Here is a 27,335-nt window from a genome sequence, read left to right as displayed (position 1 = left end):
AGACAACCCTGAAATATCAGGACTTCACCTAAGTAACACTCTATCCCCAAAAATTGCAGCTTTTGCTGATGACCTATTATTTTACATACCCAATCCCCTGGTATCTATACCAAAATTGCTGGCAGAATTGAAGATGTATGGAGCATTGTCCTTCTTCAAGGTTAACTACCAGAAATCTGAGGCGTTAAACGTCTCCATGCCGGCCTCTCTAGACACTCTGCTACAGGCGGATTTCCCTTTTAAATGGGCAGGGTCCTACATTAAATACCTGGACATCTTTCTGCCCTGTAGGATGGAGGATATTTTTCCTCTCAACTTTCCCCCTCTTTTGACAGCTATCAAAAAAGACCTACAGACTTGGCAGAAGGGTATGTTCTCCTGGTTTGGACGAAGTAGCATAATAAAAACGAACATTATGCCCAGGCTATTATATCACTTGCAGGCCCACCCTGTTAGGATTCCGAGTGCCTTCCTTAGAGCGGGGAATCAAGCTCTTGCCACGTTCATTTTGGCCCAGAAACTCCCGCAGCTGGCCCAATCGATTTTACGACTGCCGAAGCTGGCGGAATGGCTCTACCAGACGTAAATCTTTATCACGTGGCCTGTCATATGATGCAAGTTATAGACTGGCAAATGCTCTGATGCCTAATCTGATACCTGGACAGTCAGGGGTGATCGGTGTGGCGCTGGGGAGGAGTTAAAAATCACCAATCTCCCTGTATAGATTTCAATAAAGCAGCTGACAGCCGTTTCTCCTCCTCTCCCTCCCGTGGCTTTCAGCTGCTTTATTGAAATCTATACAGGGAGGTCGGTGATTGTAACTCCTCCCCAGTGCCGCACTGATCACCGCTGACTGTCCTCCATATCCTCCTCCGGTCCCCCTCCGTGCTCGATCGGTCAGGATGGAGAGCTGAGAAAGGAGCCGGTAAATATGTCATTTACATGCTCCTTCCTTTTCCAAATGCAGCGATTTACAACTGTCACTGAGCATCCTAAACTGTGTTTACGATGCTTCAGTTTATGAATGGAGAGGAGCCTCTGTCTCCTCTCTATTCATCTTCAGTGCAGCTGAGGCTGCAAAGAAAGGGACTGGGAAATCTCTGTTCTCAGTCCCTTTTCCTGTCTCAAAAGGGAGATGTCAGGGGTCTGTTAAGTCCCCTGATATCCCCACCCCCCCAACAGGGCTAATAAAAAAAAATAAAAAAAAGGAATTGTAATAAATAAATATTGAAAAAGGTTAAATTGTAAAAATAATAAAAAATAAAAAACACACTAACACCGTGTACCCCCCAACCCCCCCCCCAAAAAAAATTGTAAGAAAAACAAAACAAAAAAAATAAAAATTGTAAAAAATAAAATTACAAAACAAACTTAAATAAATAAATAAAAACTACTGACACAGTCCATGCGTCATTAGTGATGCTTGTTAATGCCACTGTAACATGACATATAAAAAAAAGGTATCAATAATCGGTATCGGCGAGTACTTGAAAAAAAAAGAAGTATCGGTACTTGTACTCGGTCTTAAAAAAGTAGTATCAGGACAACCCTGGATGTAATACTTACCTTATCTCTTCGCTTGGGCATGTTCCTTCCATCTGGTGCCACGAACCTTCATCTATAAGGCGTTCCCAGAATGTGGTCACCTGCTTTCCTCCTCACATAGTATGAGGACTACAAGCCCTACATTGTACATGGTGACGCAGAATGACCACCCACAACCCAAAGTATTTGATAAGAGGACAGTGCTGAAGCGGGGAATATAGTAAGTAATACTACTTCTTTCTCTACCTCAATCTCTCAAAACGTTTTTTTACTAGTACTGAATATCCAGATTCTTGCATGAATGGACTTGAGATTCACTTTTATAGTAACAGAGGTTACCACTCCAATGCCCCTTACACACGACACACGATCCAAAAAGCGAACGACAGATCGTCCATTTTTTTTTTTTTGCATGCTAGTTGTATATCGAACCTGAAGAGTTTACTAAAATTATGAAAATTCTCCTACGACAAAATAAAAATCGGAAGTGATGTCTTGTGTTGTAGTGTATTTGTATTGCATTTTCGGACGACAACTGTATTGATTAAACAAAAATCTTATGATCTGCTATCGTACATGTCCGATTAAATGATATCTGATGAACTGTCGTGATCGGCTCTCGAAAGCTCTATACTAACAATCCGATTATTGTACGATCGCGTAGAAAGCGGTATTTTTCATCCGATTTTTGGATCGTGTGTACGGGCCCATAAGACAGCATTACATTTGAAGGAACTCTATATGAGGATGCATGTAGCAGTTATAATTTGATAACATAGTATAGCAAGTACCTCTGCTTTTGCCAGGGTGCAAAGTGTCTCCAATATCTTGTGCTGTAAAAGATATTCCATGCAGGGTCCAGTATTGTCTGCAGGTCCGCTTTTTTCTCCACCCCCTGCGCCTTCTCTGGATGCTAGTTCTCCCTCCTCGTAGACAAGGATGTCCAGGAGCTGGCGGAGCCTCCATGGGATATCTGTATGACGTGCTTGGCAGGATTCATCTGTGGAGAAAACAAAGGCAACAGTAAACACCATGTATGATATAAACAGCATAGTCTCCTCAAAATGGATTCTGGAATATTTAGTGGACACTGGTATGTTTAAATTATAACTGCACGTCTCTGGGGAGTATAATAATAATAAAAAAAATGGAAGTGCTCTATGATTGTTTACATTCCTCCTAAAGTGTCATTGAAAGAAAAAAAAGGATAAAAGAAAAAAGCTGCTTACAAATGTAAAGAAATACAAGACATAAATGATGGGCTGCCTCACTGACAAATAGGAATGTGCACGAAGCAGAAGGTGCCAATAAGAATCAAAGCTACCAAAAATTTAGGAACTTTGCCCAATCAGAACAGCTCAGGATTCAGGCAGAACGGCAGGGACTAAAGCTATGTGCACAGCAAATGAGCGGCACTTTAACTAATAGGAGCCGTTATTTTTTTTGCTGTCATGCACACTCAGGAGCTGTAAAACTATAAGGGTTGAATTACTAAAGGAGTTGAAACTCTATATGCAATAAATTGTTTGAATATTGACTGTAATTATCCTATCATATCAAAAGCAAAATCCCGTTTACTTATTTTATGTGTACATGACTGGATAACTGAAGTGAATATTCAAAACGATTTATTGTGCGGAGAATCTCAACTCCTTTTGTAAATAAACCTGGTTGTGTGAAGTTAGGTAGCTGCCACAGCTACAATTGTCAGACTTCAGGTGCACACTCACCCCTGAAACTGAAAACTCAGACCAATGCCTAGTACACACGATCAGAAAATCGGACAAAAAAATACTGCTTTGAAAGCGATCATATGATAAACTGACCTTTAGTACATGAAAACCGATCACGACAACTCATGCAAAATAATCCGAAGGGACAAGAACAAAAAATTTTCTTCTACGATACCAGATCGAACAGTTTTCGTTTAATCAGTACAGTATTTATCCCCCCCCACAAAAAAATGGAAGACCAAGAGCACGCATATGCTCAGAAACGAAAGAACACATTACATCACTTCCAAAGTTGTATTAATTGCTTAATGGTCCCTATACACTAGACGAAAAATCATTTGAAAATCTGTCGTTTGGACCGTTTGTTCATTTTTCATACAGCTAAAAAGGCACAAAAACAGAAAATCAGTTTTGACTTTTCAGAGCCCAAAAAAAATAAAAAATAAATAAAAGACCAAGAAAACTTCTGCTGAACGAATGATAAATTGAAAGGTTAATGTGATTCTCGCCTGTTAAAAATGTAACTGATGGCACTGCTCATATATTACAAAAACAGATGAAAAATGGATTCATTTATGTCCACAGAACAATTTCTTGTTCAAAATTCAGTCATTACATGTTGGAACTATTGTTTGCTCTTACCACTGAGTATTCGTTATCATTCCTATGTCTAATGCTTGCCATACAATGTACGAAAAATCTTTCAGTGAGTGTACACACATCCAGCTTCATGGAGGTGGGGCTACATATATGCATACCTGTGAGACTGAGCTGTCACTAACGGCTCTTGATCACATGGTCGCTGTGATAACCTGTGACTGGCCGTCACAGTGATCGCTATCTGTACAGCCCACCCCTGTACTTATTATCCTATTGAATGGAGAAAAAGATACATTGTATCTTTTTATCCTTGCTAGAGTAAATAAAAAGAAATAATAAGCGTTAATGGAGAAGTACAGCTAAAGCTTGTTTGGCTGTACTTCTGTGGATCACAGGAGTGCAGTTCATTCTGCACTCCTGCGACTTATTTTCAGCAGACAGCGGGCTGACGTCACAGAGCCGGTCCAGGCTCGGGCTAAATCACGACACTGGGGTTGGGATCCGCCCACATGCCTGGACCGGCCCCCAGATCAGCCTCTCAGGGAGCCACTGATTGCCTGAGCCGGCCGCTCCCGCCCCCTCCATAGCCCAGTGCTCCAATGAGTGAGGAGGGGGCAGAGCAAAGAGTCACTGACTGACAGTGGCCAGCTCTCTGCTCGGGGAGCTGTGAGAAAGAACCCAAGCGATCTGCGGTGTTTGATCGCTAGGTTTTCAGTGTTAGAGTCGGCGGGGGAAAGATGCAGCATTGGATCGATGATAAAATTCTGCAAAGATCCCAAACCCCATACATCTCTTTTAAATAGCTAAATCTAGGTCAGTGTCAGGCTCTTGGCCAAAAACGTCAGTGTGTTTTAGGTAGGATTTAAGAAAAAAAAAAAAAAAAAAAAAAACACCTTTTATATTTAGTGTCAGTGTGTTTTAGGTAGGATATAAGAAGCAAAACGTGCACTATTATTTCTGGGCCCTACTACGGGTATAAAAAAACAAAAAGTACATACATATGCAGTTTTGCTGTGATCGTCAGGAGTAGGGGAATTAATTTTGGGTTGTTCTTTTGGTGGCGGGTTTTGGTAATTGCAAGAAATGTATTGCTAAATTACATTTTTTTTTTTTACTATTTTGGCCCAGTTTTATTTTTATAATAAAAAGAAAAACAAAAAAAACAAAACAAAAAAACAACATTTACCACTCAATGAAATCCCAATCTGTGCTGAAAAATAACAAGGTATCATTAACCTGGACATACCAGATTATACAAGGCAATAACAGGCTGTCCACTGCTGCAGGCTTGTATCCTCACATTGAGAGGTTATCTGTGGTTAGGGACAACCGATCAGCCCTGGACATAATCTGCCTGGACACAGGGGGAAATTTAGGCCCCTTTCACACTGGTGCGACGTCAGCGGTAAAGCGCCGCTATTTTTAGCGGCGCTTTACCATCGTATTTGCAGAGGTATTTGGCACCTAGCGGTGCGCTTTTAACACCCGCCAGCGGCCGGAAAAGGGTTAAAACCAGCCGCAGCCGGCGGTATAGCCGCGCTGCCCATTTATTTCACTGGGCAGCAGCGGTGGAGGAGCGGTATACACACTGCTCCTTCTCCGCTCCAAAGATGCTGCTATAGCAGGAATTTTTTTTACCATCCTGCGAGCGCACCGCTCCAGTGTGAAAGCCCTCGGGCTTTCACACTGAAGAGATAGGAGCGGCTCTTTCACGGCGCTTTGCAGGCGCTATTTTTAGCGCTGTAGCGCCTGCAAAGCTCCCCAGTGTGAAAGGGGTCTTACTAAAACAGGTGCATTCAGAATCTGGTGCAGCTGTGCATGGTAGCCAATCAGCTCCAGCTTGTTCAATTAAGGTTTGACAATAAAAAATGGAAGATGATTGGTTTCTATTCAGAGCTGCAGCAGATTTTTCACCATGCAGTTTTAGTAAATAACCTCCAGTCTGCCTCCACTAGAGATGTGAAGGCCCGGAAAAAAAACAGAAAAATTCTGAAAAAAAATGTTTTTTTTCCGTTTTTTTCCTGAAGGCTTTTTTGTTTTTTTCCCAAAAATTGGAAAAATTGAAAATAGAAAAAAAAAATTGTGGAATATTTTATTTTAACATGATGAATAAAATATTTTAAGACAGGGTGTTCAAATATTTTCCAAATCATTTCTAAAAAAAATGTATGACTTCAGATTATTCTAATTTCTGTGCACTGAGTGAGGACAAGCAAGTCCTAGGTAACAAACTGAACCCTCCAATGCAAGAACAGTATGCATTTCTTCCTTTAGGAGGTGCTATGCTGCTATTTTAAGAAAAAGGTTTCAGTTTTGCTTTTGCATGTTAGTGGGTGTGTTTGGTTTGTTCTGTCCTCTTCACTAGGCCTCAAAAGCATTGGAAGAAAATACATAGCAACAAAAAGGACCTGAAAGTATATACTTAATTAACCACTTAAGGACCGGCCACTGTATATATACATGTCATTACTTTAAAGATGGATATCTCGGTAACGGCAGCATCTGCTGCCACAACCGAGGTATCCATCTTTAGGGCCGGCGATTCTGTACACGATAATGGTGGTCTCTGCGGCGGGTTCGCTGCGAGATCACCGTTATCGGCGGCGGGAGAGGTGCCACCCCCCCTCCCGCCGCTCTCCCGCCGCTTACTGGAGCCGTCGGTAGCGGCGGAGGCGATCGGGTCCTTTCTCTTCCTCAGTATAGAGACAAGTGAGGCTAAGATGGTGCCCACCCGTCTCTATACCATAGGACAGCCGGAGCGACGTCATTACGCCGGCTCCGCCCACTTCTCTTAAAGGCACATTTTTTTGTGTCATTTTTTTTAAACGACTTTTTTTTTTTTTTTTTTTGCATATTAGTCTAAATATGAGATCTGAGGACTTTTTGACCCCAGATCTCATATTTAAGAGGACCTGTCATGCCTTTTTCTATTACAAGGGATGTTTACATTCCTTGTAATAGGAATAAAAGTGATTCAAATTTTTTTTTTTTTTTTAAACAGAGAAAAAATAAATAAAATAAAGTAAAATAAATAATAAAAAAAAAAAAATTTTTTTTAAAGCGCCCTGTCCCGACGAGCTCGCGCGCAGAAGCGAACGTATACGTGAGTAGCGAACGCATATGAAAACAGTGGTCAAACCACACATGTGAGGTATCGCCGTGACCGGTAGAGCGAGAGCAATAATTCTAGCCCTAGACCTCCTCTGTAACACAAAACATGCAACCTGTAGAATTTTTTAAACGTCGCCTATGGAGATTTTTAAGGGTAAAATTTTCTATTCCACGAGCGGGTGCAATTTTGAAGCGTGACATGTTGGGTATCAATTTACTTGGCGTAACATTATATTTCACAATATAAAAATAATTGGGCTAACTGTTGTCTTATTTTTTTATTCAAAAAAGTGAATTTTTTCCAAAAAAAGTGCGCTTATAAGACCGCTGCGCAAATACGGTGCAAAAAAAAAAGTATTGCAATGACCTCCATTTTATTCTCTAGGGTGTTAGAAAAAAAACAATATATAATGTTTGGGGGTTCTAAGTAATTTCCTAGCAAAAAAAAACTGTTTTAAACATGTAAACACCTAAAATCCAAAACGAGGCTAGGTATGAGTTTACATTTATCTGATTCTGAATCCAGAAAACTGAATCATTTAACTACATTAGTTTATCTTTATAAACTTTTGTGTAAATAATAATTTAATTACCAGTAATCTGGTTCTTCCCCCACCCCCACACACAACCAAAGATTAGTGTCTTCTTGCAAAATAGCAATTTTTTCTTGTTTTTATTTCCTACTCCCCTCAGAAAAATGGTGAGACCAACATCTAGCATATGGAGGCATTTTCACATTACAAGTTCTTCTGAAAAGAAAATTGTGATTTGCAAATATTATCAGATGAAATATGCATTACCAAATGCTACCAGGATGGCAAAACACATTCTTGTATGTAACAAGTGTCCTGTAGATATTGAAAAATCCTTAATGGATCGAAGTGAAGAGGACAACAATGATGACAATGCACATAGTTTTCGCAACGTTCTCGTAACAGAACGACTTTCAATCTTAAAAAGACAAAAAAGTGCTAATGTAGCATTTTTTTCAATTTTTCCGAAAATTTCATCCCCCCCCCCCCCCAAAAAACGTTTTTTTTTCCGAACTTCATAATTTCCGGAAATTTTACATCTCTAGCCTCCACCCAGGGTGAATCATCTATCCCTGACCGCAGGTATTTGCTCAATGTGCAGATACATGCCCACAGTTTTTTTTTTGTTTTTTTTTAAAGATTCTTGATACAGATATTCACTTTCCAGCCCTAATCACAAGTGTGAATGACCCCTAAATATTCAGATGCTTCCACAAGTTCAATTTAATAAAGGTGCAAAACAGCTGTTTCTTATGGAAGACAGTGAACAAACCGAAGGCTGTCTCCTTCCAAAAATAAAGATGTTATAGATAACAAATGATCAATATAAGTTAGGGATGCACCGAATGGGTTTTTTGGTGCCGAACTCGAAAATAAATCTTCCTTGATCCCGAAAACCGAAACGATACTGAAACAGCACCGAAAGTGATTGTTTTTAAAAAATATTTTTATACAGGCGATGGTCAGAGACTGGGGACGTGCTACAGGTGATCAATGCAGCCTGCCAGTGCCCCACCATGTGCAGCCTGCCAGTGCCCCACCATGTGCAGCCTGCCAGTGCCCCACCATGTGCAGCCTGCCAGTGCCCCACCATGTGCAGCCTGCCAGTGCCCCACCATGTGCAGCCTGCCAGTGCCCCACCATGTGCAGCCTGCCAGTGCCCCACCATGTGCAGCCTGCCAGTGCCCCACCATGTACAGCCTGCCAGTGCCCCACCATGTACAGCCTGCCAGTGCCCCACCATGTACAGCCTGCCAGTGCCCCACCATGTACAGCCTGCCAGTGCCCGTGTTCCTGCAGCCTGCCAGTGGCCCACCATGTACAGCCTGCCAGTGCCCGTGTTCCTGCAGCCTGCCAGTGGCCCACCATGTACAGCCTGCCAGTGCCCGTGTTCCTGCAGCCTGCCAGTGCCCCACCATGTACAGCCTGCCAGTGCCCGTGTTCCTGCAGCCTGCCAGTGCCCCACCATGTACAGCCTGCCAGTGCCCGTGTTCCTGCAGCCTGCCAGTGCCCCACCATGTACAGCCTACCAGTGCCCGTGTCATGCAGCCCGCCAGTGCCGTGTCATGCAGCCCGCCAGTGCCGTGTCATGTACAGCCTGCCAGTGCCCGTGTTCCTGCAGCCTGCCAGTGCCTCACCATGTACAGCCTGCCAGTGCCCGTGTTCCTACAGCCTGCCAGTGCCCCACCATGTACAGCCTGCCAGTGCCCGTGTCATGCAGCCCGCCAGTGCCCCATCATGTACAGCCTGCCAGTGCCCCATCATGTACAGCCTGCCAGTGCCCCATCATGTACAGCCTGCCAGTGCCCCATCATGTACAGCCTGCCAGTGCCCCATCATGTACAGCCTGCCAGTGCCCGTGATCCGCAGCCTGCCAGTGCCCCACCATGTACAGCCTGCCAGTGCCCGTGTTCCGCAGCCTGCCAGTGCCCCACCATGTACAGCCTGCCAGTGCCCGTGTTCCGCAGCCTGACAGTGCCCCATCATGTACAGCAGCCTGCCAGTGTCCCATCATGTACAGCCTGCCCGTGCCCATGTTCCGCAACCTGCCAGTGCCCCATCATGTACAGCCTGCCAGTGTCCCTGTTCCGCAGCCTGCCAGTGCCCCATCATGTACAGTCCGCCAGTGCCCATGTTCCGCAGCCTGCCAGTGCCCCATCATGTACAGCCTGCCAGTGCTCCATCATGTACAGCCTGCCAGTGCCCGTGTTCCGCAGCCTGCCAGTGCCCCATCATGTACAGCCTGCCAGTGCCCGTGTTCCGCAGCCTGCCAGTGCCCCACCATGTACAGCCTGCCAGTGCCCCACCATGTACAGCCTGCCAGTGCCCCACCATGTACAGCCTGCCAGTGCCCGTGTTCCGCAGCCTGCCAGTGCCCATGTTCCGAAGCCTGCCAGTGCCCCACCACGTACAGCCTGCCAGTGCCTGTGTTCCGCAGCCTGCCAGTGCCTGTGTTCCGCAGCCTGCCAGTGCCCCACCACGTACAGCGTGCCAGTGCCTGTGTTCCGCAGCCTGCCAGTGCCTGTGTTCCGCAGCCTGCCAGTGCCCCATCATGTACAGCCTGCCAGTGCCCATGTTCCACAACCTGCCAGTGCCCCATCACGTACAGCCTGCCAGTGCCCCATCACGTACAGCCTGCCAGTGCCCCATCACGTACAGCCTGCCAGTGCCCCATCACGTACAGCCTGCCAGTGCCCCATCACGTACAGCCTGCCAGTGCCCGTGTTCCGCAGCCTGCCAGTGCCCGACCATATACAGACTGCCAGTGCCCCACCATATACAGCCTGCCAGTGCCCCACCATATACAGCCTGCCAGTGCCCGTGTTCCGCAGCCTGCCAGTGCCCCATCATGTACAGCCTGCCAGTGCCCGTGTTCCGCAGCCTGCCAGTGCCCCACCATGTACAGCCTGCCAGTGCCCGTGTTCCGCAGCCTGCCAGTGCCCCACCATGTACAGCCTGCCAGTGCCCGTGTTCCCCAGCCTGCCAGTGCCCCATCATGTACAGCCTGCCAGTGCCCGTGTTCCGCAGCCTGCCAGTGCCCCACCACGTACAGCCTGCCAGTGCCCCACCACGTACAGCCTGCCAGTGCCTGTGTTCCGCAGCCTGCCAGTGCCCCACCATGTACAGCCTGCCAGTGCCCATGTTCCACAGCCTGCCAGTGCCCCATCATGTACAGCCTGAGAGTGCCCATGTTCCGCAGCCTGCCAGTGCCCGTGTTCCGCAGCCTGCCAGTGCCCCATCATGTACAGCCTGCCAGTGCCCGTGTTCCGCAGCCTGTCAGTGCCCCACCATGTACAGCCTGCCAGTGCCCGTGTTCCCCAGCCTGCCAGTGCCCGTGTTCCCCAGCCTGCCAGTGCCCGTGTTCCCCAGCCTGCCAGTGCCCCATTATATACAGCCTGCCAGTGCCCGTGTTCCCCAGCCTGCCAGTGCCCCACCATATACAGCCTGCCAGTGCCCGTGTTCCCCAGCCTGCCAGTGCCCCACCATGTACAGCCTGCCAGTGCCCGTGTTCCGCAGACTGCCAGTGCCCCACCATGTACAGCCTGACAGTGCCCGTTTTACGCAGCCTGCCAGTGCCCATGTTCCGTAGCCTGCCAGTGACCATGTTCCGCAGCCTGGCAGTGCCCCATCATGTACAGCCTGCCAGTGCCCGTGTTCCACAGCCTGGCAGTGCCCCATCATGTACAGCCTGCCAGTGCCCGTGTTCCGCAGCCTGCCAGTGCCCCATGTACAGCCTGCCAGTGCCCGTGTTCCGCAGCCTGCCAGTGCCCCATGTACAGCCTGCCAGTGCCCGTGTTCCGCAGCCTGCCAGTGCCCCATGTACAGCCTGCCAGTGCCCGTGTTCCGCAGCCTGCCAGTGCCCCATGTACAGCCTGCCAGTGCCCCATCATGTACAGCCTGCCAGTGCCCATGTTCCGCAGCCTGCCAGTGCCCCACCATGTACAGCCTGCCAGTGCCCCACCATGTACAGCCTGTCAGTGCCCCACCATGTACAGCCTGTCAGTGCCCGTGCTCCACAGCCTGCCAGTGCCCCATGTACAGCCTGCCAGTGCCCGTGTTCCAAGGCCTGCCAGTGCCCGTGTTCCAAGGCCTGCCAGTGCCCCATGTTGCGCAGCCTGCCAGTGCCCCATGTTGCGCAGCCTGCCAGTGCCCCATGTTGCGCAGCCTGCCAGTGCCCCATGTTGCGCAGCCTGCCAGTGCCCCATGTTGCGCAGCCTGCCAGTGCCCCATGTTGCGCAGCCTGCCAGTGCCCATGTTCCGCAGCCTGCCAGTGCCCCATGTACAGCCTGCCAGTGCCCGTGTTCCGCAGCTTGCCAGTGCCCCATGTACGGCCTGCCAGTGCCTGTGTTCCGCAGCCTGCCAGTGCCCCATCATGTACAGCCTGCCAGTGCCATTGTTCCGCAGCCTGCCAGTGCCCCATCATGTACAGCCTGCCAGTGCCCATGTTCCGCAGCCTGCCAGTGCCCATGTTCCGCAGCCTGCCAGTGCCCCATCATGTACAGCCTGCCAGTGCCCGTGTTCCCCAGCTTGCCAGTGCCCCACCATGTACAGCCTGCCAGTGCCCGTGTTCCGCAGCCTGCCAGTGCCCCACCATGTACAGCCTGACAGTGCCCGTTTTACGCAGCCTGCCAGTGCCCCATCATGTACAGCCTGCCAGTGCCCATGTTCCGTAGAATGCCAGTGACCATGTTCCGCAGCTTGGCAGCAGTGCCCCATCATGTACAGCCTGGCAGTGCCCATGTTCCACAGCCTGGCAGTGCCCCATCATGTACAGCCTGCCAGTGCCCGTGTTCCGCAGCCTGCCAGTGCCCCATGTACAGCCTGCCAGTGCCCCACCATGTACAGCCTGCCAGTGCCCCACCATGTACAGCCTGATGGTGCCCGTGTTCCAAGGCCTGCCAGTGCCCCATCATGTGCAGCCTGCCAGTGCCCCATCATGTGCAGCCTGCCAGTGCCCCATCATGTGCAGCCTGCCAGTGCCCCATCATGTGCAGCCTGCCAGTGCCCCATCATGTGCAGCCTGCCAGTGTCCATGTTCCGCAGCCTGCCAGTGTCCATGTTCCGCAGCCTGCTAGTGCCCATGTTCCGCAGCCTGCCAGTGCCCCATCATGTACAGCCTGCCAGTGCCCGTGTTCTGCAGCCTGCCAGTGCCCGTGTTCCGCAGCCTGCCAGTGCCCCATGTACAGCCTGCCAGTGCCCGTGTTGCGCAGCCTGCCAGTGCCTGTGTTGCGCAGCCTGCCAGTGCCCCACCATGTACAGCCTGCCAGTGCCCCACCATGTACAGCCTGCCAGTGCCCCACCATGTACAGCCTGCCAGTGCCCCATCACGTACAGCCTGCCAGTGCCCCATCACGTACAGCCTGCCAGTGCCCCATCACGTACAGCCTGCCAGTGCCCGTGTTCCGCAGCCTGCCAGTGCCCGACCATATACAGACTGCCAGTGCCCCACCATATACAGCCTGCCAGTGCCCGTGTTCCGCAGCCTGCCAGTGCCCCACCATGTACAGCCTGCCAGTGCCCGTGTTCCGCAGGCTGCCAGTGCCCCACCATGTACAGCCTGCCAGTGCCCGTGTTCCGCAGCCTGCCAGTGCCCCATCATGTACAGCCTGCCAGTGCCCGTGTTCCGCAGCCTGCCAGTGCCCCACCATGTACAGCCTGCCAGTGCCCGTGTTCCGCAGCCTGGCAGTGCCCCATCATGTACAGCCTGCCAGTGCCCGTGTTCCGCAGCCTGGCAGTGCCCCATCATGTACAGCCTGCCAGTGCCCGTGTTCCGCAGCCTGCCAGTGCCCCATGTACAGCCTGCCAGTGCCCGTGTTCCGCAGCCTGCCAGTGCCCCATGTTGCGCAGCCTGCCAGTGCCCCATGTTGCGCAGCCTGCCAGTGCCCCATGTTGCGCAGCCTGCCAGTGCCCCATGTTGCGCAGCCTGCCAGTGCCCCATGTTGCGCAGCCTGCCAGTGCCCCATGTTGCGCAGCCTGCCAGTGCCCCATGTTGCGCAGCCTGCCAGTGCCCCATGTTGCGCAGCCTGCCAGTGCCCCATGTTGCGCAGCCTGCCAGTGCCCCATGTTGCGCAGCCTGCCAGTGCCCCATGTTGCGCAGCCTGCCAGTGCCCCATGTTGCGCAGCCAGCCAGTGCCCCATGTTGCGCAGCCAGCCAGTGCCCCATGTTGCGCAGCCAGCCAGTGCCCCATGTTGCGCAGCCTGCCAGTGCCCCATGTTGCGCAGCCCGCCAGTGCCCGTGTTCCGCAGCCTGCCAGTGCCCGTGTTCCGCAGCCTGCCAGTGCCCGTGTTCCGCAGCCTGCCAGTGCCCGTGTTCCGCAGCCTGCCAGTGCCCCATCATGTACAGCCGCCTGCCAGTGCCCGTGTTCCACAGGCTGCCAGTGCCCCATGTACAGCCTGCCAGTGCCCGTGTTCCGCAGCCTGCCAGTGCCCCATGTACAGCCTGCCAGTGCCCGTGTTCCGCAGCCTGCCAGTGCCCCATGTACGGCCTGCCAGTGCCCGTGTTCCGCAGCCTGCCAGTGCCCCATGTACGGCCTGCCAGTGCCCGTGTTCCGCAGCCTGCCAGTGCCCCATCATGTACAGCCTGCCAGTGCCCATGTTCCGCAGCCTGCCAGTGCCCATGTTCCGCAGCCTGCCAGTGCCCATGTTCCGCAGCCTGCCAGTGCCCCACCATGTACAGCCTGCCAGTGCCCGTGTTCCGCAGCCTGCCAGTGCCCCACCATGTACAGCCTGACAGTGCCCGTTTTACGCAGCCTGCCAGTGCCCCATCATGTACAGCCTGCCAGTGCCCGTGTTCCCCAGCTTGCCAGTGCCCCACCATGTACAGCCTGCCAGTGCCCGTGTTCCGCAGCCTGCCAGTGCCCCACCATGTACAGCCTGACAGTGCCCGTTTTACGCAGCCTGCCAGTGCCCCATCATGTACAGCCTGCCAGTGCCCATGTTCCGTAGAATGCCAGTGACCATGTTCCGCAGCCTGGCAGTGCCCCATCATGTACAGCCTGCCAGTGCCCATGTTCCACAGCCTGGCAGTGCCCCATCATGTACAGCCTGCCAGTGCCCGTGTTCCGCAGCCTGCCAGTGCCCCATGTACAGCCTGCCAGTGCCCCACCATGTACAGCCTGATGGTGCCCGTGTTCCAAGGCCTGCCAGTGCCCCATCATGTGCAGCCTGCCAGTGCCCCATCATGTGCAGCCTGCCAGTGCCCCATCATGTGCAGCCTGCCAGTGCCCCATCATGTGCAGCCTGCCAGTGCCCCATCATGTGCAGCCTTTCAGTGCCCATGTTCCGCAGCCTGCCAGTGCCCCATCATGTACAGCCTGCCTGTGCCCGTGTTCTGCAGCCTGCCAGTGCCCGTGTTCCGCAGCCTGCCAGTGCCCCATGTACAGCCTGCCAGTGCCCGTGTTGCGCAGCCTGCCAGTGCCCCATCATGCGCAGCCTGCCAGTGCCCCATCATGCGCAGCCTGCCAGTGCCCCATCATGCGCAGCCTGCCAGTGCCCCATCATGCGCAGCCTGCCAGTGCCCCATCATGCGCAGCCTGCCAGTGCCCATGTTCTGCAGCCTGCCAGTGCCCATCATGTACAGCCTCCCCAGTGCCTGGTAATGCGATGTCACAATGTGTGTCAGATCTCAATCGTTGTGCAGCCAGTTTTATCCCGGTACGCCCCTCGGAGTCTCCCCTCTCTCCTCCTCCTCTCACTCCTGTCCTACACAGCCTCCCCAGTGCCTGGTAATGAAAGTAGATGTAAACCCAAATTTTTTTTTTTTTTTTTTAAATCATATTGTAGAGTATAAGATTTGCTATCATTTGAGCCCAGTCTTGCCTCACACCTCAGCACGATTTGGCATGCTCAAGTCATGTGGTTACTTTCCTGTCTTTTCATTGGATGTTAGAGATCATAGCAGAAGTTCAGTGTAAGAAATACACAGGAGAAAATGCATATTGACAAGGGGAGTGTAGAGATGGGCGGAGAGTCTACTGACATCACGACTCCACCCACCGAGCTCCAGACAACAGACCCACCCACAGAATCTGCAGTTTTTCGGGTCTCATAACAGACAGAGGGGAGACATTTGACAGGTAAAGATACATGCAGGAGGCATGTATATCCTTATAGATAACCCAATGTCATCCTTTCTAAACTACTGCCATAGGGGTTTACATCCACTTGAATGTCACGCTCACACGCTGTGTGTCAGAGTTGGATCTGAATTGCCGTGCAGCCGATGTCCCGCCTCCTATGAAACGCGGCACAATGACTCCTAGCATTGGATCAGAGTGCCGTCTATCACAAGAGGCGGTCTAGGAGGCGGGACATCGTTACATCCGCTGCACGGCGATTCAGATCTCTGACACACAGCGTGTGAGCATGACATTTATTACCAGGCACTGGGGAGGCTGTGTAGGACAGGAGTGAGAGGAGGAGGAGGAGGAGGAGGAGGAGGGAGGGAAGACTCTGAGGGGCGCGCGGGATGAAACATGTACGGCACCCAGCAGGATGGCCCCGTCCCTTTTTTCGGCAAGAATTCTCTTTGTCCTTTTTACAGAAAGGGCCATTTTCGGCCGATATGTTTCAGTGGCCGAAATTTCGGTGCATCCCTAATATAAATGTTTGATAACAATGAGTAGGTCACACTGACCAGATGGACGTGTTGCGATACTTACTGGTTGTCTCTAGGTAGTACTGAGTCACCCCTCTCCAGTGCTGTACAAAGGACTGCAGCAGGTCCTGGGCCGGCTCACGCTAAACGGCAGAACAAAGAATATTTGAGTCAAAGTTTAGCACACCTTCTCTCAACCTTTATCAGTGTGTAGATCCTAAACTAACCAAACACCAACATTGGTGAATATTTGTGAATTCACTAAGGCCCCTTTCACACTTGTGTGACTTGGGACTGCAAAGTCACATGACAAGTCGTTCCCCATGATTTCCAATGAGTACCATTCATATCTGTGCGACTTCAAAGTAGGCCCTGTACTACTTTGGTCCAACTTTGATGCAAGTTGAGATCCACAGACCTCAAGTATACACAGGCATTCCCTGAAATTGCGGTAAAATCATGCGGCTTTGAAGTTGCAGTAGTGTGAAAGGGGCCGAAGGCTTATTTTTCAAACAATAAATTTCCAGTTGTACTTTTGGGATTTCAAATTGTTTAGTGTGGCCACATGTATACTAGTGTCAAAAAAATGATCGTTATGGTCTGCAAAGCAAACATTTTGAAACAGATCTGAAACATCCTATGGTCTTCTAAGTACATTTGTAGACCTATACAAGCATTTAAAAGCTAAATGTAAGGCCTCATGCACATTGGATGTTTTTACAGCTGCTGTTTTTGGCTTCAGACATTTTTTTCTGCAGCCAATAAACTCTCCAGCATGTTATCCTGTGTATCCATACACACATAGGCTGTTATCAGCAGTTTTTGGCAGGGTTTTCTAGCTGGACAAAAACAAAACTAGTGAGGTTAAAAAAAAGCTGAAAACAGCTTAAAAAACACCAAAAAAACACAGCTATTCTGCGTTTATCAGTGTTTTTGAGCCATAAGCTTTTATAAGAGTATAGTTTTGCTTAAAAAAAAAAAAAAAAAAAAAGCTAAATAAAAAAGCCAAAAAAAATGCTGAAAAACACACTCTACAGCTTTCTACAGCGAATGTTACTGGCTTTTTTTTTTTATATAACATCCAGAGTGCTTGAGGCCTTAAAGTGGAACTAATGAAAAGAAAAGGGGGGAAGGACACCTTAAAGTCGTCCAATAGTAGGTTCTGGGGTGACAAACGGGGGAAGGGGAATTCCCTCCCACTGTGGTAATTAATCAAATTAATATGTCTCTCATGTCACCCGTATCATTATTAATCATATAACTCAGTGGTATGTAGCTGACTAGCTGTCAAACGGTTGTTCAATGGACCATAAAGCATATATAAGAAAGGGAAGGAAGGGGTCAAGAGGAGATCCCCCCAAAAAAAAAAAAGATGGTCCGCTCAAGAACAAACAGTTGAACCTACAAAAACTTTATTGTGTCACAATATGTAGAAACATAATCCAACAACCATGTGTATTTAAAAATAGGGCAGATAAAAGTCCTATTGTGTGCTGGTGGCCACCACAGACATTACACATATATCTCATGCATTCATGCACTCACACTCATCAATTAAAGTCACTAGAGACCCGGGTCTATACTATTTCACTGGAATTCCAGAGCTGGATTGGCTACATAAGTGGGTAGACTAGGTCCTTGTAGGTAAAGTGCAAGTGCTAATACACAACAAAAGTCCCCTCGGATGTGAACCAATGGCTGGTTAGACATATGTATGTGTCAATCAACCAGAGCCAAGGAAGGAAACGGTGTCCTGATTGTGTGGTGAACAATTGCAACTCAAGCAACCTCACATAGAGGGCTTTTAAGGATGGACGGAAAATGGCCATAAACAAAATGCCTCATGAATGTGAGGGTACATTTTAGCTCACCGTCTGACGTCTTCAATGAAGAAGGAGTAGAGCCCAAAGGAGTTGCTGATGGCTGCGTTCGTGTGGGTTTGAAAACACGTTCATGCGGTATTAGCTTGTTGTGGGCATGAGCGGGTTACTTCCGGGTATACTCCGGCAGAAGGTCAAGATTGTTAGTGTCTCATATCCAATGGTATAAGCAATCCGGAGAGACGCTCGGCGTCCGTGTTCACCGCAGAGGTTTCACCTGATATCCCAAATCTTGATTGTTCCGATCAGGATCGTTAGAGATGTTCACATCCAATTTGGAAGGATATTGTAGTTAGAGTGTGAGAGTCTGTGTGCCACCTGCACATGGGTCAAATGCTTAGCATTTGACCCATGTGCAGGTGGCACACAGACTCTCACAGACTCTCACACTCTAACTACAATATCCTTCCAAATTGGATGTGAACATCTCTAACGATCCTGATCGGAACAATCAAGATTTGGGATATCAGGTGAAACCTCTGCGGTGAACACGGACGCCGAGCGTCTCTCCGGATTGCTTATACCATTGGATATGAGACACTAACAATCTTGACCTTCTGCCGGAGTATACCCGGAAGTAACCCGCTCATGCCCACAACAAGCTAATACCGCATGAACGTGTTTTCAAACCCACACGAACGCAGCCATCAGCAACTCCTTTGGGCTCTACTCCTTCTTCATTGAAGACGTCAGACGGTGAGCTAAAATGTACCCTCACATTCATGAGGCATTTTGTTTATGGCCATTTTCCGTCCATCCTTAAAAGCCCTCTATGTGAGGTTGCTTGAGTTGCAATTGTTCACCACACAATCAGGACACCGTTTCCTTCCTTGGCTCTGGTTGATTGACACATACATATGTCTAACCAGCCATTGGTTCACATCCGAGGGGACTTTTGTTGTGTATTAGCACTTGCACTTTACCTACAAGGACCTAGTCTACCCACTTATGTAGCCAATCCAGCTCTGGAATTCCAGTGAAATAGTATAGACCCGGGTCTCTAGTGACTTTAATTGATGAGTGTGAGTGCATGAATGCATGAGATATATGTGTAATGTCTGTGGTGGCCACCAGCACACAATAGGACTTTTATCTGCCCTATTTTTAAATACACATGGTTGTTGGATTATGTTTCTACATATTGTGACACAATAAAGTTTTTGTAGGTTCAACTGTTTGTTCTTGAGCGGACCATCTTTTTTTTTTTTTTTTTTTGGGGGGATCTCCTCTTGACCCCTTCCTTCCCTTTCTTAAAGTGGAACTAAACCTATTAATTTAAAGTGGAATTTTGCCCATAACAACTTGATAAAAAAAAAAAAACGTTCTTTAGCAAGGAACATACAGTGGAGACGAAAAGTATTCAGACCCCCTTACATTTTTCACTCTATGTTATATTGCAGCCATTTGCTAAAATCATTTAAGTTCATTTTTTTCCTCATTAATGTACACACAGCACCCCATATTGACAGAAAAACACAGAATTGTTGACATGTTTGCAGATTTATTAAAAAAGAAAAACTGAAATATCACATGGTCCTAAGTATTCAGACCCTTTTCTGTGACACTCATATTTAACTCAGGTGCTGTCCATTTCTTCTGATCATCCTTGAGATGGTTCTACACCTTCATTTGAGTCCAGCTGTGTTTGATTATTCTGATTGGACTTGATTAGGAAAGCCACACACCTGTCTATATAAGACCTTACAGCTCACAGTGCATTTCAGAGCAAATGAGAATAATGAGGTCAAAGGAACTGCCTGAAGAGCTCAGAGACAGAATTGTGGCAAGGCACAGATCTGGCCAAGGTTACAAAAAAATTTCTGCTGCACTTAAGGTTCCTAAGAGCACGGTGGCCTCCATAATCCTTAAATGGAAGACGTTTGGGACGACCAGAACCCTTCCTAGAGCTGGCCGTCCAGCCAAACTGAGCTACTGGGGGGAGAAGAGCCTTGGTGAGAGAGGTAAAGAAGAACCCAAAGATCACTGTGGCTGAGCTCCAGAGATGCAGTCGGGAGATGGGAGAAAGTTGTAGAAAGTTAACCATCACTGCAGCCCTCCACAAGTCGGGGCTTTATGGCAGAGTGGCCCGACGGAAGCCTCTCCTCAGTGCAAGACACATGAAAGTCCGCATGGAGTTTGCTAAAAACACCTGAAGGACTCCAAGGTGAGAAATAAGATTCTCTGGTCTGATGAGACCAAGATAAAACTCTTTGGCCTTAATTTTAAGCGGTATGTGTGGAGAAAACCAGGCACTGCTCATCACCTGTCCAATACAGTCCCAACAGTGAAGCATGGTGGTGGCAGAATCATGCTGTGGGGGTGTTTTTCAGCTGCAGGGACAGGACGACTGGTTGCAATCGAGGGAAAGATGAATGCAGCCAAGTACAGGGATATCCTGGACAAAAACCTTCTCCAGAATGCTCAGGACCTCAGACTGGGCCGAAGGTTTACCTTCCAACAAGACAATGACCCTAAGCACACAGCTAAAATAACGAAGGAGTGGCTTCACAACAACTCTGTGACTGTTCTTGAATGGCCCAGCCAGAGCCCTGACTTAAACCCAATTGAGCATCTCTGGAGAGACCTAAAAACAGCTGTCCACCAACGTTTACCATCCAACCTGACAGAACTGGAGAGGATCTGCAAGGAGGAATGGCAGAGGATCCCCAAATCCAGGTGTGAAAAACTTGTTGCATCTTTCCTAAAAAGACTCATGGCTGTATTAGATCAAAAGGGTTCTTCTACTAAATACTGAGCAAAGGGTCTGAATACTTAGGACCATGTGATATTTCAGTTTTTCTTTTTTAATAAATCTGCAAAAATGTCAACAATTCTGTGTTTTTCTGTCAATATGGGGTGCTGTGTGTACATTAATGAGGAAAAAAATGAACTTAAATGATTTTAGCAAATGGCTGCAATATAACAAAGAATGAAAAATTTAAGGGGGTCTGAATACTTTCCGTCCCCACTGTACATTCCACATTAATAATTATGCCACCAAAATTGGTGTGTGCTGTAAATTGCCTCCAGCATTGCTCCAGTTTCTTCTTGCTGGAGTCTGCCATTTTGCTGAAGCCCAGAGCCCCGGAACAGTAATAAAAAAAAAAAAAAAAAAAAAAAGTTACATTCCTGGAATGCCGGTGTTCTATGCGAAGTACGCAACGTTACTCCAGCTGATATGTTGGTCAGCTGGCGTGACGTCAACAGCGCATGCGCAGATCATCGGAGGCAGTATCCGATGATCTGCTAAGCGCTGAGAGAGAATGAAATTGTCAGATTTTGCCTCACTGTTGCGGGGCGGGCTTTGGCTGTATTGAGCGGCGTGTTTTCTGTCTGTGTTAAACGGCGGGTTTTGGCTGTGTCTAAGGGCGGGTTAAAACACACAAAACCCGCAATATTGAGGCAGAATCTGACAATTACATTCTCCCTCAGGGCTTAGCAGATAGTTCGGATACTGCCTCCAACGATCTCACCATGCGCTGTGTTGACGTCACACCAGCTGATCAACATATCAGCTGGAGTGACGCTGTGTACTGCGCAGAACCACCGGAGGAATTTTTCGATGGAGGGCATTTCTGGATAGAACACCGGGATTACCAACTGTCATATATGCTTGTGTCCTCAACCAAACTGTCAAACTATCAAATGGCTGGTGTCATAACTGATCACATGTGCAGCACCATGGCAGTTGCAAATCAAAACAGAAGCACCTTCCTTCGCTGTAAAGGATAGGAGGGTTTAATTCCACTTTAAAGTGGAGCTCCACTTGTTCGCACCTTCCCTCCCCTGCCACATTTAGCACTTTTTTTTTGGGGGGGGGGAGCGGATACGTGTCAAAACCAGGTACCTACTCCCACTTCCAAGTAAAATTGCTGCACAATCATCAAGGTGCGATCTCTACGGAATTTCCAGAAGACAGCAGGATCCATTCAGAAGGTGCAGCATGACTCGTGCATGTATGCGCAGTAGGAAACAGGCTGTGAAGCCGCAAGGCTTCACCCCCCGTTTCCCTTAGTAAGGATGCCTGTACTCGAAGCACATGGACAAACAGTTTTTGTAGCTGCTGACTTTAAATTTTTTTTAAATACAGGCTGGAACTCCGCTTTAAAGTGGAACTAGTCTGAAAATGAACAGTTTAAAAAACAGTTAGCAAAACATTTACTGTTGGTGTCAAAAGTGTCCGATGTGTCCGCCATAATGTCGCAGTCACAATAAAAATCGCAGATCGCCACCATTACTAATAAAAGAAATAATAATAAAAATGCTATAAATCTATCCCCTATTTTGTAGACGCTATAACTTTTGCGCAAACCAATCAATATATGCTTATTGCGATTATTTTTAACAAAAATATGTAGAAGAATACATATCGGCCTAAACTGAGGAAAAAAAATAGTTTTTTATATATTTTTTGGGGGATATTTATTATAGCAAAAAGTAAAAAAATATTGCTTTTTTTTTTTTTTTTTTCAAAATTGTTGCTCTTTTTTTGTTTATAGTGCAAAAAATAAAAAACGCAGAGGTGATCAAATACCACCAAAAGAAAGCTCTATTTGTGGAGAAAGAAAAAGGATGTCAATTTTGTTTGGGTGCAGCGCCGCACGGCCGTGCAATTGTCAGTTAAAGCAACGCAGTGCCGAATCGCAAAAAGTGCTCTGGTCAGGAAGGGGGTAAAATCTTCTGGGGCTGAAGTGGTTAAATTGGACACAGCTGAATAGATGTAGACATATCTAAACCTGCTTTAAAACAGGAAGATCTCAATTCAATAAAAAGTAGTCTGGGAAGCAGAAAGCACCTTGCACACAGCCATCTATGAGCAGTGTGTCCCTCCCGGCGTTTTGGTACACCCATAAGGCAGTCTTCCTAATCTGCCTCTTCCTATTCCGCGGCGTGTTCTGCTCCTCGGTGAGCGGCCCCGTTGCCTTCCGGGAACTGTGTGTGTTCCCAGAAAACCACGGGCCATTCACAGAGCGCGCGTGCGCAGTAGGAAACTGGCAGTGAAGCCGCAAGGCTCCACTGCCTGTTTCCCTTACTTAGGATGGCGGTGCCGGGACCCGAGAGCTGAAGGACGGGTCGGCCTCGGACGGCCGACATCGCGGGCACCCAGGACAGGTAAGTACTTATTTAAAGTCAGCAGCTACAGTGTTTATAGCTGCTGACATTTAAAAAAAATTATCCTGGCTGTAATCCCGCTGACAGCTTCCTGGTGGGCTCACTCACGTGGGTTCGGAATAGGATCCAAACATACCCGAGCTCATCATTACTTATGACACCTTTTGCAAAAATGTATTCAATGCAATCACACACAATAAGCCATGTTTTTATTAAATGTTACATTGAAGCCTGCAGAGCTATGCTACGATGGTCAGTGTATTGTAGGCACCATGTATTCACCCCCAGAAGGTACAGGCCTACTACCATAGGGCTGGAGGAAGTAAACAAACTACCAGTGTGGTGATGTCACAATCCCATTCCCTCTGCTGTGGTGACAGTCTTTCCATTCACAGATCCCTGGAAATAGATGACAGAGTAGGCCGAGCCATGTACAGCCATGATATATTCAAATATCCCCAAGGTGCTACAGGGAAAAAAAACACCCCGCAATTCAGGTACATGTGAATGGTGCGATTAGAGCTCACATGCAGGAGACCCAACAGGTGGGCCTAGCGATTATAGCTGCAGCCCAAAGATCCCTTGAGGGCTCGTCCACACCAGAACACAGTGCGAAAACCTTGCAATAAGTGTGCATTTCCCCCACCATGTTCAAAATGCATTGGGTGTGCGATCTGCTATGGGTGTCATATTCCCAACAACACTCCAAACAGAGATCACAAATCAAGTGCATTTACCTGCAAAGGATCGCATGGTACCGCAGTCTAATTGCTTCTAATTATTTTCAAAGGCTGGAGATAAGCACTCATCAAGCCTTGGTTGCTATGGGTGATGGCTGGAGATAAGCACTCATCAATCTTTGGTTGCTATGGGTGATGGCTGGAGATAAGCACTCAACTTTTGCTTTCTATAAGTTGCTAATCACCAGGAACCCCTGAGCCGCCGACTCCTCCTGAATGTAAGCGCTATCAGCTCCATTTGCAAGTGTGAATGGGGCTGTAAAGGACAACTCAAGTATTACCACAACATGAAGGTGAGCACAGGCCCTAAAAGACATGCCAACCCCATACATATGTAATAGGAGATGTGTGTCACTGTAACAAACTTGCAGACAACTGCCATGCCCAGCCATCACCCATAGCAACCAGCGATTGAATGCTCATCTCCAGCCATCACCCAGGGCAACCAGATATTGATAAGTGCTTATCGCCAGCCGTCACTTATAACAACCAATAACCGATGGGTGCTTATCTCAAGTTGTCACCCAGGGCAACCAGCAATTGATAAGTGCTTATCTCCAGCCATCACCCATAGCAACCAGTGCAGTATGACTTCCATAAAAGTAACACGGAGGTCTTCATTATATATCGCAGCCCTGCCCCCGATCTCTGACCATGTCAGCCGGTAGTGCCGTACGGTTGCTGTGACGCTCCGCTGACGATGTGGCATTACCGGGCCGAGTCCTCACTCACCGACTCCACCGCCTGCTGCAGGAAGGCGCCCAGCCGGCTCCACATCCTCCGCACAGGCCTCAGCGCTCCCAGCCTCACCAATAACAATCGGGGCTCATGAGGCCCACTGGGCCCGGTAAAGTCTCCGGTGTTTCCTGAATGTTTCACCGCCCCGCCTTCCCCGGCTCCGCCTCTTCCATGGCGCTGACACGCCCGGGCCTCCTGGGTGCTGCAGGGTGTCAGGACGACAAGAAAGAGCCTGGACTGTGCAGGGAAACTGTGTGTCTATTATGGGATGGATATCATCATGTACCTTCTGTACTCATTACACTATTCACAAGGGACTTACACCTCAACTCCGAGACACAACGTTTAGTTTTAGATGGAGCAGGAAAGGGTTATGCCGCGTAAATGCGATCGGACATTCCAACAACAAAATCCATGGATTTTTTCCGACGGATGTTGGCTCAAACTTGTCTTGCATACACACGGTCACACAAATCTTGTCGGAAATTCTGAACGTCAAGAACGCGGTGACGTACGATGAGCCGAGAAAAATGAAGTTCAATAGCGAGTCTTCTGCTTGATTCCAAGCATGCGTGGAACTTTGTGCGTCGGAATTGTGTACACACAATCGGAATTTACGACAACGTATTTTTTGTCGGAAAATTTGAGAACCAGCTCTCAAAATTTGTGTGACAGAAATGCCGATGGAAAATGTCCGATGGAGCCTACACACGGTCGGAATTTCCGACAACAAGCTCCCATCGAACATTTTCCGTTGGAAAATCCGACCGTGTGTACGGGGCATTAGAGTGTCAGTCGGGTGTTTATGCTGGTTGTGTCCCTGTTTGGTGGAATTCCCCTCACTTCCTGTCAGGAGAACTTTACTATGCTACCTCAGTGTCCCAGGGTCCAGAACATGTCCTGATACCAGTGCTGGACAATTAAATTTCTTGTCTATTGACACTAAAGCTGGAGATGTTTTTACAGCATTGATTGGGAATGTTCCTGTTGCTGGCCACTAACGCTGGGCAAGCTTTCCTTTACAGCCATTAGGACTTTTTCCTCTCATTGACAGCTGACATTGTCCACTCTCCTTTCACTGATGGCCAATGTTGTGGGCACTTGTCCCTTCACTTATAGCAATAGTTGGGGTGCTCATCCTTTCATTGATGATCACCACCAGGGCATTCTTTACCATAACTGATGTCAGTAGTCAGAGTGCTCGTCCCTTCACTGGTGGCCAACACCAGAGAACTCTTCCCTTTTCTGTAGGCCAACATCAGAGCACTCTTCCCTTCACTGGTGGCAGACACCAGAGCACTCTTCCCTTCGCTAGTGGCCAACATCAGATCACTACTCCCTTTACTCGTGGCCAACACCAGAGCACTCTTCCCTTCGCTGGTGGCCAACACCAGAGCACTCTTCCCTTTGCTGGTGGCCAACACCAGAGCACTCTTCCCTTTGCTGGTGGCCAACATCACAGCACTCTTCCCTTCGCTGGTGGCCAATGCCAGAGTACACGTCCCTTCGCTGGTGGCCAACATTAGAGCACTCTTCCCCTTACTGGTGGCCAACATCAGAGCACTCTTCACGTCGCTGGTGGCCAATGTCAGAGTGCTCTTCAGGTAACTCTTCCATTCAGTGATGTTCGATGGCGAGCACATGTCAGGGCACTCTTCCCTTCACAAGTGGCCAGCGCTGAGGCATTGTTCTAATCACTGGTGGCCAATGCTGGGGCACCTGTCTCTTCAGTGATGACCAACACAGGGGCACTCCTTCCTTCACTGATGGCTATAGTCAGAGCACTTTTCCCTTCGCTGATGGCCAACATTTGGTCACTCTTCTTTTCATTGATGGCCAATGCCAGGCAACTTTTTGTTTTGGATAGAGCAGGAAAGGGTTAGAGTGTGTAAACTGTGAGCTGTGTCACTGTTTGGAAGAATCCCCCCTCACTGCCTGTCAGGTAATCTCTACTATGTGCCCACAGTTTTTAGTTACAGGATGGCACCTGGCTTGTTTATCTCACTGATACCAATGCTGAGCAATTACTGTCAGGTCCATAAATATTGGGACATTGACACAATTCTAATCTTTTTGGCTCTATACAACACCACAATGGATTTGAAATGAAATGAATAAGACATGCTTTAACTGCAGACTTTCAGCTTTAATTTGAGGGTATTTACATCCAAATCAGGTGAACGGTTAGGAATTACAACAGTTTGTATATGTGCCTCACACTTTTTAAGGGACCAAAAGTAATGGGACAATTGGCTGCTCAGCTGTTCCATGGCCAGGTGTGTGTTATTCCCTCATTATCCCATTTACAAGGAGCAGATAAAAGGTCCAGAGTTAATTTCAAGTGTGCTATTTGCATTTGTAAGAGCTTGAGATCTGAAGAGCTGTCAATATCAGTGAAGCAAGCCATCATTAGGCTGAAAAAACAAAACAAACCCATCAAAGAGATAGAAAAAACATTAGGTGTGGCCAAATCAACTGTTTGGAACATCCTTAAAAAGAAAGAACGCACCGGTGAGCTCAGCAACACCAAAAGACCCGGAAGACCACAGAAAACAACTGTGGTGGATGACTGAAGAATTCTTTCCTGTTGAAGAAAACACCCTTCACAACAGTTGGCCAGATCAAGAACACTTTCCAGGAGGTAGGTGTCTGTGTGTCAAAGTCAACAATCAAGAGAAGACTTCACCAGAGTGAATACAGAGGGTTCACCACAAGATGTAAACCATTGGTGAGCCTCAAAAACAGGA

General features: G+C 48.4%; 1 protein-coding gene across 2 annotated transcripts in view; it reads right to left on the bottom strand.

Annotated features, from left to right (window-relative positions):
- FHIP2B (FHF complex subunit HOOK interacting protein 2B) overlaps positions 1 to 24,850 on the bottom strand; it is a 73,418-nt gene extending 48,568 nt beyond the window's left edge. Inside the window, exons 1-3 of one of the 2 annotated variants that reach the window (XM_073622264.1) lie at positions 24,583 to 24,850; positions 16,183 to 16,261; positions 2,337 to 2,545 (exon numbers count right to left, since the gene is read on the bottom strand). In XM_073622264.1, the coding sequence (XP_073478365.1) occupies positions 2,337 to 2,545; positions 16,183 to 16,261; positions 24,583 to 24,627 (333 nt within the window). In that variant the 5' untranslated portion in view covers positions 24,628 to 24,850. The remainder of the gene's footprint in view (positions 1 to 2,336; positions 2,546 to 16,182; positions 16,262 to 24,582) is intronic. The other variant, XM_073622265.1, reaches the window with a different exon arrangement.
- Positions 24,851 to 27,335: the final 2,485 nt, after the last annotated feature.

The sequence above is a fragment of the Aquarana catesbeiana genome, linkage group LG03, assembly GCF_042186555.1.
Source record: "Aquarana catesbeiana isolate 2022-GZ linkage group LG03, ASM4218655v1, whole genome shotgun sequence".
In the NCBI taxonomy this organism is placed as follows: domain Eukaryota; kingdom Metazoa; phylum Chordata; class Amphibia; order Anura; family Ranidae; genus Aquarana; species Aquarana catesbeiana.
Note: the sequence above shows the minus strand (reverse complement) of the source record. Positions and strands in the feature narration are given on the sequence as shown.